General features: G+C 39.4%; 1 protein-coding gene across 3 annotated transcripts in view; it reads left to right on the top strand.

Annotated features, from left to right (window-relative positions):
- The window catches only part of XPNPEP2 (X-prolyl aminopeptidase 2), a 131,647-nt gene that overhangs the window by 103,403 nt on the left and 12,383 nt on the right, over nucleotides 1–15,861 (top strand). For 2 of the 3 annotated variants that reach the window (XM_075186243.1, XM_075186241.1), the window contains exons 2-12: nucleotides 141–205; nucleotides 2,077–2,144; nucleotides 4,138–4,248; nucleotides 5,524–5,587; nucleotides 9,158–9,262; nucleotides 10,798–10,884; nucleotides 11,774–11,920; nucleotides 12,895–12,996; nucleotides 13,744–13,825; nucleotides 15,188–15,383; nucleotides 15,760–15,849. In XM_075186243.1, the coding sequence (XP_075042344.1) occupies nucleotides 157–205; nucleotides 2,077–2,144; nucleotides 4,138–4,248; nucleotides 5,524–5,587; nucleotides 9,158–9,262; nucleotides 10,798–10,884; nucleotides 11,774–11,920; nucleotides 12,895–12,996; nucleotides 13,744–13,825; nucleotides 15,188–15,383; nucleotides 15,760–15,849 (1,101 nt within the window). In that variant the 5' untranslated portion in view covers nucleotides 141–156. Of the gene's footprint in view, nucleotides 1–140; nucleotides 206–1,893; nucleotides 1,960–2,076; nucleotides 2,145–4,137; nucleotides 4,249–5,523; nucleotides 5,588–9,157; nucleotides 9,263–10,797; nucleotides 10,885–11,773; nucleotides 11,921–12,894; nucleotides 12,997–13,743; nucleotides 13,826–15,187; nucleotides 15,384–15,759; nucleotides 15,850–15,861 lie in introns of those variants that run through there. The other variant, XM_075186242.1, reaches the window with a different exon arrangement.

Genomic DNA, 15,861 nt, shown 5'->3' with positions numbered 1-15,861 from the left:
TATTACAATGAGCAGGTTGTTTGCAGTTATTAAGTTGGGCGGAGCTGGAAAACAATTGGAGAGGAAGGAAAGTTATCAGATGGGCTCAGTGAATATATCTGGAGGAGATAGAAGGATAATTCTCTGTCTCTCTGCTGCAGGTCTCTGGAAATTAACATGTCGGCTGGGTGCTGGATCTTAGTGCTATGGATATCCATCCAGTATGGTATGTTTAGTTCTGCCGGGACCATAGAATTCTTTAGATAGATTTGTATTGCATATTGCATTTTTCACCTTGCTAAGCAGAAAGCTTGAGGCACAGAAGATAGAATAACTGTACATTAACGATTGTGAATTCACTCTGTGAAACAATTATGCTGCTTTTAGTCACTAGATGTATAGATTATCCTAAGAATTGATCTTATCATCTAGATGATATTATGACATTTATTTTTTAGCATTTATCATCTTCTGTTCTCCATTAAATAATTACTTTGAAATTTTGCATTTATACTTTTTCGGTAGCGCTGCGTTAACTTTTTAGCCGCTTTTTTTGATAGGAGGATTAAGCAGTTTCCTATCGTCACAGTTTCAATCTATTTGTCTATTTTATTTAGACCTAAAGATTATTGTTTTATATTAGTGCCTAAGTATGTATCTTGTATTTTATATTGTGGGTGTTTTGATGCATTTTGGGCGGATGACTTGGCGTACAGTTACTAAAAAGCCCCAGTGGTTGTTGAACTTCAAAATCCAAATTTCTCAGTGATGGAATATTTGAGGGTGGGAGATATTCTAGGTTTGCATTGGGTGTCATGAGGTTGAGAATTTAGCCCGGGGGTGGGGGGAGGGGGAGCATGACTGGGCTCAGTAGCCTATTAGGAACATTTTAAAGGGAAAAAAATGCAGGTAACTCAGTCACCCAGCCCAAGGAAGTCCACTGTGGGACTGACCCCCTGCTCCCCAACCCTGTCAGCCCCTGGGTATGTCATAGAAAGGAAGAAGTAATATGGCCCGATAGAAAAGCCCGAAATACTTGTGTATTACCACTTGCCATAAGTTGGATAACAGTATTTGGTACAGTCCCAATATTTGGTGACCAAGGCAGGTGGGCCTTCCTAAATGGGGGCATGGCAATATATCGATCAGTGTGTGTGTTTCCTGTCAGTGGAATGTATTGGGGGTGCCTTATGCTATAATACTTTGTGCCACCCCCCTCTACATCTACTCAAAGCCTCGGGGTAGGGTATATTAGACAGTGATAGATGAACATCATCATCAACATTTATTTATATAGCGCCAGCAAATTCCGTAGCGCTTTACATTTGGGAACAAACATTAATAAGACAATACTGGGTAATACAGACAGACAGAGAGGTAAGAGAACCCTGCTCGCAAGCTTACAATCTATGGGACAATGGGAGTTTAAAACACAAGGGCACGTGCTACATCATATTGCCTAATGGACCAGTTAGAATGCAAAGGTAAAAAGTATTCATTGGGCTGTGTGATCAGTCAAACAGCAATGTTGGTTAGAGGGTTGTTGTCTTGTATTAGCTGTGTAGAGGGTGGTAATATTATAACCTAGGGAGATTAAGATGGTGGTTGAGGAATATTATAAGCTTGCCTGAAGAGGTGGGTTTTCAGAGAACGCTTGAATGTTTGAAGACTAGAGGAAAGTCTTACTGTACAAGGGAGGGAATTCCACAGAGTGGGTGCAGCCAGAAAAAAAGTCCTGTAACCGGGAATGGGAGGGTGTGATGAGAGTGGAAGAGAGATGCATGGTGTACGGGCATATTTGTTCATGATTATCAGAGCAATGCCAACTTCACATTCTGGCTATAGAGCCATTTGTTTTACCTTTTGCTGATGATATTCTGCATTTGGGTTTGTCGCCATTTTTATCCCAAGTAGAGGTAGATCTGGCACAGCATTGCGTAGAGGCCAAAGTGGATGAACAGATCCCAACAAATTGAGCCTGTGAGTTAGAACCAAACTTGTTGTTGTGTCTTCCAGGCCAACTTACATTACAATCAGGCTCGTTTTAACTAAAATCTGATGGACAATTTCTCTTTTTTTATTTTTTTTTATTTACAGGATTTATTGCAGGTTTCCCCAAACAGCCACGAGACCCTACGATAAGGAATTGTACTGTGAACCCCCCGGTGAGAACTTGTTTTTAACACAATAAAGTCAGAGTTGAACAGAAGTTGTAATAGGATGACCTGGGGGTGAATTAAGTGTTTTAAAATGAAATGTATAAAATTTCTACTCTCACCCTGCCCTTCCTCTCTAACGACCTCCTAAATTTGTGGACAAACAACTCACCATCTACCAGGCTCATAGGCAAACCGAGGGGGGTTCCTAGTGCCTGGAAACCCCCCATCCAAGCCTGGGACACTGTATAATTGAGGTGCCTGGATCCTGCTCCCGCATCACACGGCTCTGCTTGAAAAGGGAGAGCTACGTGCACCTAACAGTAGTGCACGCAACATTGCCCATGTGTATTATGGGGATAGGAAGAGTTGGAGAGCAGCCAAGCACTGTCTAATATTATAGCCACACCCCCATACATGCTGGTAACGCCCACTGGTGGCGTGGTGTGGAAACCCCCCCTCTATAAATCCTGCATTTGCCCCTGAGGCTTGTCTTTTTTAACAAACTGAAGCATCTGATCTCTATTTTAAGGTAGCAACGTACAAGCCGACCTAGTTGCTTGATTTGAGAGTCAATCAGAGGGATCGTTGTTCAGCTTGGCCATATATATACTTGGGTAGCCAAATCGGGTGAGACCCAGATGTTTGACTCTCTAGCTTCCAGCTTTATTGAGGCCTGTTACAGTGCTTCAAAGAACACACAAACAAGCTGATAGCAGTCATCATCATCATCATTAATTTATATAGCGCCACTGATTCTGCAGCGCTGAACAGAGAACTCACTCACATCAGTCCTTGCCCCATTGGAGCTTACAGTCTAAATTCCCTAACATACACACACAGGCAGACAGACAGACAGACTCGGGTCAATTTGATGGCAGCCAATTAACCTACCAGTATGTTTTTGGAGTGTGGGAGGAAACCGGAGCACACGGAGGAAACTCACGCAAACACGGGGAGAACATACAAACTCCACACAGATAAGGCCATGGTCGGGAATTGAACTCATAACCCCAGTGCTCTGAGGCAGAAGTGCTAACCACTGAGCCACCGTGCTGCCCTTCCAACCATCTTTTCTGCCCCCAAACTCGTAATGATGTTATTACTTTTGAAAAAGATCATTAAGATGCATTGCGACCGATTTTTGTCCCCACGCGCTGCAGTATCTGGCCGATCGCTTTGTGTTGACTGCAATATCGCAGTGGGTGTTGTCACCTTTAGACCAATACTGCAACACAGGGTTGGATAAGTGGATTGTCAATCAACAATAGGACCAACCGGGACACTTCCCTCCAATTAGAGACCAGCACTGCATCATGTGCTCAAAGAACAAATATTAACTCCTCCTTCTTAAAGTGGACTTGTCACCTACTCACAGTCAACTTCAGTTACCACTTTTACCTAGATGGACACATGGCGGTCTACTCTCTTGTCTCAGGAGCCTCCTCGGATAACTAGAAGTGAACCTGTGAGGTATACTGTGCAAAAGTGTAAATGTCACATCGAACCAAGCTCCTGTGACTTTAGGATCACTGTTAGACTGTTTTTTTCCCTAAAATACTGCCCGATAAAGCCCAATTTATGGCTTCAATTAATAGTGAGAGTGAGGAGACCTTGGGACTGTCTGTATTACGCATAGCACTTTGTGTGATTGTATGAGCTTCTCTGCTGAACTTTGCAAATGAGGCCCATATATTCATCAGATTTGACTAATATTCACAAGGTAGACAACTGATTGGCTATTTGCTCATGAACATTCATTCAGTACACACCACGTCTCCCTCCACTGTATCTGACCGGTCTACTCTGGCCCAGTTTTGCATCATTCCACAGATAGAAAACCTACATTAATACTGTTGGGAGAGTGATCTGCAAATGTCCACTGAACAGAACAATTTCATTGCATTATGTTAAATAATTAATGACAATATTTTATATACATTTTGTTATGACATAAATATATATAATGCATCATTTGTTTGTGCTGTGTTTTGATCCCTAGTACGTTCCACCCACTGCAAAAAATTCCACTGAAGACCTGAGCAATCTTCGCCAGGAGATGAGGGACAACAATATTGGCGCTTATATTATTCCAGCTACCGACCCGCACTTGGTGAGACTGATACGTCGGGCAGATACCGCGTTTTGCAGATGCGTTAGACATGCTCACGCTTAGTTATACGTATATTTCATCTGAATTACCAGTTTAGACATTGCCGATATCTAATTCATGTTTATCTCTATGTATGTATCTGTAGCCTAGACCAGCGATGCTCACTGCAAAGACCCAAAAACACAATGGATTGTATAGCTGACAATCAGGGTGTTATGTACATCTAGTCGCTACCCAATAACGATTGTCCACTTCCAGTGATGTGGTTCCAAATCCCAATGCGATTTAATAGCAAAAAGCAACAGAGTAACTAACAATGCAAAATAAAATAAGTACAGCCGTTACTTTTAGCAGGTGCCCTGGATCCAGCATACAGTCATTCGGGTCTGAAGTCTGTGATCAATGTGACTGAACACTGGTCCCAAAGCCCCTGCTTATATACAATCAGTGATACAGTGAAAACAATACAGATGATTTGGCATGTTTCCATAGGTTCAGGATCCAGGAAGCTCCAGTGTAATGCAGGTCATTGGCCAGTTCAAACGATGCCCTCCAAGGGTGGGGGTCAGCTCTCCAGAAGATGCAAACTAATCTTCCCGCCAAGAACTAGTTCAAACTGGTCTATTTACATTACACAGACAATATTCTTCTAATAATGTATTCCCTACAATCCATAACTAGTATACGCAAGATGTGATCCGTTTGGCAATTGAACCGGACGTCTGATAAATAAATAGGGGATTAGAATGATATGTTTCCTGTGACCTGAACCTTAGATCTCACTAACGTGTAAATAACATTATATTATGTAACCATAAACTCTGCTACCTTTCTACATAAATAACTATGTGTTGCAACTACTTTTAATACAAGCTAATTACAAGTGTATGTGTGCGTGTAAATGCGTGTATAAGTGTTTGCCACGTGCTGCGGTTAATTACACTCCTCCACGCCGTAGCGTGCTATTCGCATAATTTCAGACAAAGACGATCAGGTTGTTGGGTAATAATTGAAATGACCATATCCAATTATCTGACTTCCACAAAGGGGACCCCCAAAAACCAATCTGAGACCCCTCCCGGATTGCACCGCTGCCAATGTTGATACTGACAGGGAGCCTGTTCAGATTAGAGAATGTATTACATTATTATCTACAGCCGGTGCCGTATATAGCTGAATAGGGTCTTACTAGATCCCATGAATATTTGTTGATCAATATAATTTTACAGCAGTATCAGATACATATTAAACTATTACTTTGCACTGTGTGAACAGGGGGAGTACACAGCAAATCGTGAAAAACGAAGACAATGGTTGACTGGCTTTACCGGATCCTCAGGTAAACAAAATCTTAGCAACCGGCAAAAACTATCGAGTCACGTACTGTTCCTTTAAATGTCATGTGTTTATGATGGCCTGCAATCGCTCCCAGGTTATTATTTACATAGAATGCGACAATCTGTTCACACGAGGACATCGCACAAGAAAAAATAAATACATTTTGCCCTCTGCATTATCTGCCTGTAAATGAGACCCAATCACTTTGCAAAACTATAGAACCATAAGATTTATAGCAGCTTCCTGCATTTTAAATAAACACAAAATGTGATTTTGTCAAAAGAACGATAAGAAAAGTAATTTCTTGAACCCATGTAATGCAATTGATTTAGCAAATCAGGTCCTTGTGCATTTAAAAAGCAAAATCTGGACCATTGCGAGGCAGGATTTAATCATAATCCAGAAGTAAAACATGTAACATTTGAGCAATGAAGCGAAAATAAATGTATCATACGTGCATGATATTCACATGGATGTGGCCGAGGTTAACTCACGGATACATTTTTCTCTCCAATAATTTTAATTAAAAGTTTCACAAAAATAAACATGTACATAATGGAGTTGTAGTACATATACGTAACCAACACATTATACATGTTATCGTTTCTTCTGAATGAGACATGTTTCCATAAAAAAACATTTAGGTTAATGCCTTCTGCTGTGTGTTACCTATCAGATCCAATTACGTTTGTTGCGCTCATATTAACAAAACCAATCCGAGAGCGTCATTGTCTTCAGTCCCTTTTCGGATGAAAAAACAGTCAGTATTTAACTTATGTGCAAAACAGAAAACTAATTTGCACCCCTTGCAGTGTAACATGGTTTTGTCCAGGAGACTGAAATAAGAAGTTTCTCAAGTTAAGATCCTTAATAAATCCAGTGGCGGATCCAGGGGAGGGGGAGGGGCTTGCTGCCGACAGCTGCACACTGTGCAGGTCCGTTCAGCAGTGACAGTGTGCTGCCCGGCTGCTCTGATTGTGTTTTAAACACAATCAGAGCAGCGGGACAGCACACTGCCACTTCTGAACGGACCTGCACATACTGTGCAGCCGCCGGCAGCCTTAGACATCAGAAAGGGGGCGGGGCCTAAATCGCGCCCCCTCCCCCTAAAATCGCCCCAGGTAGGACAAATGTCTAGATCCGCCCCTGAATGAATCAGGTCCTTAGACTAATGAAAGGGGTGGTTCCAAAGTGGGCGGAGTTTGGGCTGTGATGTGACTTTTCCTTTACTAAACCACAATGTAGGCGTAGATTCATTTTATGGGGGTGTTTGCAAAGGCCATGAAGAATACACCATAAGATGCTCTAAGACCCCAACCGGTGTGCGCTGAACTATATGGAAGAAGCTTTTTCGTGGTTTGAAAATCATCCATCTGTCGCAGCTTTTTCCTGTTGCTCTTCGGGGAAAAAAATTCAGAAGTAGGATCTCATTTAATAATAAAATTTTTCCATTTTTTCCATTTATATTCACTAATTGAAAAAGGATTTGTAAACTTTTTTCTGTAGTGTAAGAACTTGTGCACACACAGGCGCTAATAAGGCGTAGATATAGCCTCCGTGTCACACTGAGTGTGCGTTCAACATGAGCCCTTTATAAAACACTCTGTATTGTGGGCATACTCCGTGCAAGGCAACACACCATGGGCAAAATATTGGTGCCACGTTGGCGTCTGCATATGTGAACCCTTTTAAATAATCAGTTTCTCTGCATCGTTAAAGTTTAATTGTTTTGCAGTGTGCAGCAATACTTGTAGCAAAATTGTTTTAAGACAACGGGCCTGATTCATTAAGGATCTTAACTTGAGAAACTTGTCCAGGAGACTGATATAAGAAGTTTCTCAAGTTAAGATGCTTAATGAATCAGGTCCAATATCTTTTGTCAGAGCTGAATTTTTCTTGGCAGATGGCACTGATTGATTTGGTGAATTGATGCTTCAATCTGACAAATGATGATTCCCGGACACTTTAATCTCTTTGACCATCTTTTCAAACTCACTTAATCCATGTCAGTCTAAATCACAGCCGGAAGATAGGTCGACGCGTAGATAGGTAGACAGCCGTGTATAATGTAGAACAATAATTAACAAACCGTCTTAAAATGAGGGACTTGAATTAAGCGAATTCCGAAAAATGCTTTATAAACAGGATGATTGGTTCCCTGTGGGTTAGTTTAAAATTACAAAAGTATTATTTCTCCTGAGTAAACAGAGTGAAGAAGACAAACATCAGAAGCACATGGGAAATGGTTAAATTGCGTCTCTAAACCGTGTCTAAAGCGCATGTTAGTTGTTATGAATTATTTCCCAGTTTCCTAATGTATATGTGTGAATAAGTCTTCAAATATTGAGAGATTACAGTGCAATACCTTAGGCAATCTTATTTCAGGCATTGTATTTGATTTTGGTAACTTTGGAAATAACGTCCAACTAGATGGTATTATTTGAGAAGTGTATTCAATAATAAATACGGCATGACTGAAAGCAGAGGTGAGCAGCCTGTGGCTCTCCAGCTGTCGTGGAACTACAGATCCCAGCAGGCCCTGACAGTAATGCTAATATGACATTACTATCTCTTGCATGACATTTTTTCCTGTGTTTAAAAGTCATCTGCATTAAATAAGCAGAATGTATTTCTGTGCTGCTCGTCCCTGAGACACTGACTGCGGTGAATGATTCACAGAGCAATAAAATGAAGGTTATACAAGTAAATAGATAATTTTAATTTCGGTATCATAAAAAGGAAATATGTTCTGATACTAACACAGATGTCATTTGAATGATCCGTTTTATTATATTTTTATTACAGTATTATCTTGTTATTGTCGGGGGATTATAATACTTGCAGTGTTTTCCTGACTTATGACATTACATTATTCTTAAACACCAAGCAAGATGACCGTTAACTTCCCTAAAATATGAATTTGGTTACTATTAGACCAGCATTGTTTTCCTTGTTTATTTTTCCACCACCTATAAACTGGCAAAGATAGGGGCTCCTAAATTTTCATGGTAGTAGTTTGGATATAATCAGTAGTTACAGATCAATTTTCCAGGACAAAGGGACAGATCAATTTATGGTTGACTTAGAAACACTAAAGCCAATTCTGGCCAAGTGTCCTCCCCCAACGCGATTCTTTGAAACACTGATTCCAATTAGGTTGCCCTGAAAGAAGAAAGATACAAAGACTGAGCCTACGTGAGCCACAAGCCGCATGTTTATAGTTGTTTTATTCATTTGATACATGTATTTTTATTGTATTTGTTCACTGTATTTATTTTAGCTTCATAAATCAGTCATTCTGTTTATAACAGCAGATCATTATACATCATTAGGGTATATTTTTTTGTACCTTGTCCCTTACAGACAGTTGCTTAATAGCTCTATGTGCAATAATGTATTCTTAACATTTTATGGTACAAGTTTTATATTGGCCTTCCTTCTGCGATGCGGTACATACGTGTTACATATTATCCTGTCATGTTGTTAACGTACATCTTTGTCAATAAAACTGATTGAAATTAAAAACCATCTTTCTAGCGCTTAAATAATAACTTATTATTTGTCATTTTAGGAACCGCCGTAGTGACTCTCACCAGAGCAGCCGTCTTTACGGATAGCCGGTATTGGACCCAGGCAGAACGCGAGATGGATTGTAACTGGGAGCTGAAGAAGATACGTCAGTAAATTAATTCTTAAAGTCTTGAAGTTATCATTTAATTTATATTATATTAATATAAATATATATATATATATATATATATATATATATATATATATATATATATATATATATATATATATATAAAATCAACTTTTATAAGAAAATTCTAAATGATGAGCCTTCCAAACAATTTTTTTGTATGTTGCTTAGAAAGGTCTGAGTATCTCCGCAGGACGTAGAGAGAGGTGATGACGTTTCTAACATCAATACATTTTCCCCACATCAAAGTGTTTCTTATATATTGCCTCTGGTATTGCAGCGCCCCAGGATCAATATTTATTTATTTGTGTGATTCCTTTTATTTTTTCTAGTTCTCTGTGCGGTTACCTGTTGTAACTATGTCAGCTGTGCTGAGTTTGAAACTTTGGTACTTTTGCTTTATATAACTTTCTCTCGATACAGACAGAGCAGACCAACCAATCAGATATTAGAGCTGATTATGCTGGTTGCACTAGACTACTAAAATCTGATATCCTATTAGCTGTCCTTGCACTTTACTCTGTCCTACTAAATAAGCCCCTTTGGTTTGCTTGAGAAAGTCCCGTTCTGTGAGCCGTTCTTCCGTTAAATGCTTATTTTTAGGATTCTAGTTAGGATTCATATGCTTAACATTGGGCAGGATGACTGTTTGCTGCTTAAGTTGAAGATTGTATATCTTTTGGACTCATAGAGCCTGATTTAGAGTTGAATGTAATGTGGCATCGCTTGCTGATTATCAAAAAGAGATACACACAACATCTATTCCAAAACTTGTACCCAGTTGATGTAGGTACACATTATATGCCTCATAAGTGTCAAGTTTCAAGACCCATGTAACTAAAAATAAGATGCATCTTAAAGTACTGTACTGCACTTACACATCAACGCCCGATCCCCCTTTCAAAGCATAAAAGGCCTCTAAATAGAGACGCAAGTTGTGTGCATGCTCAGTGCATCAATTTTGCACCTTTTCGTCATAGAATTGCACCTGTGCACAAATCTAAATCAGACCAATATTATAGCAAATGGAAGTGGAAGCATTAAACAGCAGCATATTCAGAATTAAGGACAGTTTTAATGCACCAGACAGCTGTCTATAGACGGTAGTGACACTACTGTGGGGGAGGAATATTCTTTTTTTACTAAAAATTCCCGTTTCTCAATGTATGTTCACATTGATGTGTGTACAAAATAGAATCCCTGTGTGCCAGTGCTATATAATATTGGATTATTAGTAATATATACACAGAATGCTCTATGTAAATGCTTTGACCAAGTGAGCTAAAACATCTCTCTACATCACATTTCTACCAGTAAACAAGTACATTCTATGTAATTAATGGACCTTGAGAAATTACTGTGCACCAGTCTGAGCGGAGTTACCCTTTAATACATTCCATTTTTATACTATTAAAGTTATAAGAAGGTATCTTAAATTTTGTTTGCCTGGGACATGTTCTTCCTTTTATGTCTATTTTACACATATTGTATCATTATGTCATTATATATAGTGTCAGCTTCTGAAATTGTGTCCTGGGTGCTGGAAGAACTGAAAGCTGGAGATAAAATTGGCTTTGATCCATTTCTCTGGTCGATCGGTAGGTTGGAATTCTTAAGCCGTTACATTGTAACTATAAATAAGTCTCTCGTTTGTGAATCATTGCGAACGTATCTTGTTACAGGTGAGTTATATGTACAAAGAAAGAGTAGAAATCAACATTATCCACCTAGAGATCATTTCATATACATCCCTCTACCCCTTCAGCCCAAATTAAATGGTTTGTAAAACAACAAAATGAACCAGAATGTATCCACTAAGACATCATTTCCTGATCCATGTTATAGAATTCAGCCCCGGCCAATCTGTGACTCTCCAGGTGTTGTGTAACTACAAGTCCCAGCATGCTTTGATAACTGATAGCTGTCAGGGTTGCAGGGGCCAGCTGGGCTGGAGGGAAGGGGGTATCTGGGTTTGCTGGGACTTGTGGTCGGAGACCCACAGGTTGTCCAGGCTTGATATAAAAAACACTATTAAGTGTACTGGTCTTACCAAATTGTGTATCCTGCAGATTTCACGTCATCCTGTAAAAGAAAATTTTTGCACGTGGATGTCAGACTCTTCCAGTGAGCGTTTGGAGTTGGGCACGTTTGCAACTTTGTAAAACAAAGTCCCTTAAATGTTAGATTGACGCTCCGCCATAAATGAACAGAACAACTCTCCGGGTGCTCTGCAAATAAATTGTTATTATATAAGTTTATTCCTTATGTTTATAACATGTTATACACTGTATGTACACTAGGAGGCAGCACATTAGACAATGTGAAGCTCCACTAACTGTAATTTTAGAGTTCATGGAAACTTTGGTTTCCAGGAATTGAGGAGCTGTATGATGTCTGATTGTCTTATACTGCAATGTTTAAATGACTGTTACCTGAATGTTTGTTCATTATTTATTTCTTTAAATCTCTTTGCATCTTTATTTACAGATGACTGGGAGTCGTTTAACAATTTACTACAGGATTCTGGGAGGATTCTGCATTCAATACCCAACAATCTGGTGGACGCGGTTTGGGGGAGTCAGCGACCCTCTCTGCCCGATGACGAAATCTATTCAATTCCCAATGAGTTTTTAGGTAATGAATTAAATTTAAAAAATTCCATTGCAGTATCACATTTCCCGTTGACAGTATTTAAACAGACGCAATTTACAAATATAGAAAGCAATTATACTACTAAGGGATAAAGCTCACATACCTATTATACGTCAGAGCTGTGTTTGCCATCTAAGTATAGTTATTCTATTTTATTTAGTGAGTTTGACTTAGGGGAGGATGGTGGGCAGCTGTCTAGGCATACAGGGCCTGATTTAAAGGTAAATGTAAACTAGTGACTTATATGTACATGCAATTATGTCCATAAACTTATATTTCCGCATTTGTATTTTAATTTGTACATGTCTTAATATAAATAAGTTCAGCACAAAATGCGTCTATCATCATAATACACTTGGAAACTTGCACCAGATATATCAGACCGGCAAAGATACACCTCCCAAAAGCCATAATTAAAAGATATGCGCAAATCAAAACCAGTCGCCTCTCTAAAGGGGCGTGGTTGACTTGCGTCTCCGCTGAACGCCTCTAACCTGCCTCTCCGAGTGACAGTGGACACCAGTATAAGATACGCTTGTCTCAAAATAGGGTTCCAAGTTGCGTCTATGCGCAATGCGGCAAATCTTATGTGGCGTAAAATAGAAATCTTTACATCTACATCCGGCCCGTAGTGTACAGTAATCTTAGGTTGTGTCCAGACAAGTGTTTTTGGTTTGCTTTGATTGTGAAAAAATTATTTGGGCGGCCCGGTATGGCTCATATATTTTGCGTAATGTATCAATTGATTCAAGGCCAAAGTCTGCTACAAAGTTGCTCGTGTAAATCTACTGTGTATCCTGCAAGACGACTACAATGCTCTGCTCAGTGTATGTCAGGTCGTCGGATTGTTACATTGTTATTTATCTGTAGTGAGCCACATCTTTGTACTTTGTATCAAATAGGTTTGTGGTAGAATTCCACTGTCTGTGTCACCTGACTGTCCTCTCTTGTTACAGGCAGCACCTGGCAGGAAAAGGTGACGGATATCCGGAAACAAATGGACGGTCACTCCCAGAAGCCGACTGCAGTGCTGTTGTCCGCTCTGGAAGAGACGGCATGTAGGCAAAACCTTCATCGGAGGAAATGGAAATCTGCATAAACTTTTATTATGTTATTTATATAAAAAGTCCTTTACAGAGGTTGGTCGGTTCACTCTGGGCTTGTACTTCATTGTCGGTCATAAGTGGTGTGAGGCAGAAGTGCTAACCACTAAACCACCGTGCTGCCCACTAAGCCACTGAGCTGCTCATGAAAAATTAACAGATGTCTTATAGAGTCTCTTAGATCTACAGTGTGTAGAATAATTAAATGTTGGAGCCAGCAATATATAGTGGATAACATATAACATCGTAGCAAACAGCACAAATGTCATATTTTGAATCTGCTGGATCCACAGTATGTGACAGATCTCTTAAATACTTAAAACATAAAATAATTAAAACATTTCCAAAGTAAGGCATCTCTAAAGCTGCTAGCCTTCTGCTCTATGTATGTAATGTACCAAAGACCTACCGTAAAAGAATCAACACTTAAGCCATCTTCATTATTAAAGGGGATGAAATTTTTAAATTATAAAGAAAAGTTATAAAAATTAGGCTTGTAATAATATTTCCAAGATCAATACAACAATTTGTCTAATGACCTGTTTGTGTCAATGACATACAAAGGACAAGGGGTAATCAAATGAGAGAGGCGGTTTCACTAGCAGTACAGGAAGGGTTCTTTACTGTAAAGACGTTAAACTGGGAAATCCACTAACTAACTATGTAACTTTTAAATGAAATATTTTGTTGTGTTTCTTGTAGGGCTATTCAATCTCCGCGGACAAGATATTCCGTACAATCCTTTCTTCTACTCCTACTCCTTCCTGACCACAAACTCTGTCAGGTAATAATGTAACCAAGCACTTGATACATTCCCGGAAATGACACCTGTGAATTGATACATCTTCCTATGACAGAGCTGTGTTACGTGTTTTGCATTCACAGAGCCTTTAGTTACATGATTACTTTATACATTTGTTGAAGAGCTGGTGGCTTTCTGTTGCAATGTTTATTTAGGGGATATATATTTATCTGGTATCATGTGTCTGGCTCTCAAAAAGATCTTTCAAAACATTTTTCTCCCAGTTTAAAGACATTAATATGACATTTAAATCATTGATTTGAGGGGAAGCAGTTACATCATCCATTTATCATGGTTCATTGTTTTGTTCTTGTATTTGGTTCTGGGGTTTCTCGTTTACCGTTTTTCTGATGATCGGTTTCCTGTAAGAGAATAATGACTAAAATATAATAATAGTTCATTCAAGGTTTCCTCCATATTGGTCGACTGACAATGAAAGAGTTAAAAGTTTATTCCTTTATTCTTAATATAATGTATAGTCCGCACTTACAGTGATGTCACAGTTGCCATTAAAATGCAATCTTCATCGTCATCATCATCATTTATTTATATAGCGCCACTGATTCCGCAGCTCTGTACAGAGAACTCATTCACAACAGTCCCTGCCCCATTGGAGCTTACAGTCTAAATTCCCTAACATACACACACAGAGACTAGGGTCAAATTTGTTAGCAGCCAAATAACCTACCAGTATTTTTTTGGAGTGTGGGAGGAAACCGGAGCACCTGGGGGAAACCCACGCAAACATGGGGAGAACATACAAACTCCACACAGATAAGGCCATGATCGGGAATTGAACTCATAACCCCAGCGCTGTGAGGCAGAAGTGCTAACCACAAAGCCATCATGCTGCCTAAGTCTAAGTCTTGGGGCTAGATTTATTAAGCTGCGGGTTTGAAAAAGTGGGGAAGTTGCCCATAGCAACTAATCAGATTCTAGCTGTCATTTATTTAGTACCTTCTACAAAATGACAGCTAGAATCTGATTGGTTGCTATAGGCATCATCCCCACTTTTTCAAACCCGTAGCTTAGTAAATCTAGCCCTTGGTAATGGACAGAAATTCAGAACTAGCGTTTATACGCTCTTCGGTTGCTAGTTCCGAGTCCCTATTCATTACTAAGTATCAGTGCTTCAGCGGCGTAAGCACCAAACTTAAACGCTAGAGTTTTTAATCACCAGTGCGAATTTACCCTGAACGACTGCATGAGAATAGGCTGTTTAGTGCACAATGTATATTTTCTGCTATTTTTTTTAACTGTATCATTTCCAGATCTCTCAGCCCCCCCCCCCCCATTATGAGGGCACGTTATGATCGCTAAGTTATTCCTTTTTCTTCTATACAGTTTATTCGTCAACGTGAGCCGAATCACCAGCCAAGTCCGTAACTACCTGAACAGCAACTGTCCTGGATCGACGTGTGTTCAAATTGTTGACTACGATAAGGTTCGAGAGAGCGTGCTAGAATACGTGAAAGGTGATGTGAAAATATGGATCGGATCAAAGTACACCAATTATGGAGTATATGAAATTATACCAAAGGTAAAACCCAATGGTGTCCTGTCCGTAAACATCACTCTTAGAGCAATGTAAGGTTTCAAATTAAATCCGATCTTAGAATTTTCATTGTCAATATTAGTTTCAGGGGTAGGTTTATCAAATCTTCTAAAAAATAAAAGTGGAGGTGTTGACCATAGCAACCAATCAGATTCTAGCTATCAGTTTATAGATTGTACTAGATAAATAACAGCTAGAATCTGATTGGTTGCTATGGGCAACATCTCTACCCGTCAATGTTTATATGTAATATAAGAGTGTTTCCTAACACGGTTTTATTATCATTGTAGCAAAGACAAATATTATGTCATCCTTTGACAAAAATGAGAACACATTCATCCTCGAGATAATTTATTTACAGGACAAACTTTTGGCTGAGGAATATTCTCCGATCATGAGGACAAAAGCCGTGAAAACTGAGAAAGAGCAACAATTACTGAGGAACTGTCATGTGAGTACAAAG

This window comes from Mixophyes fleayi, chromosome 9 (genome assembly GCF_038048845.1).
Source record: "Mixophyes fleayi isolate aMixFle1 chromosome 9, aMixFle1.hap1, whole genome shotgun sequence".
NCBI classification, from domain to species: Eukaryota; Metazoa; Chordata; class Amphibia; order Anura; family Limnodynastidae; genus Mixophyes; species Mixophyes fleayi.
This window is presented reverse-complemented; position numbering and strand designations above follow the sequence as displayed.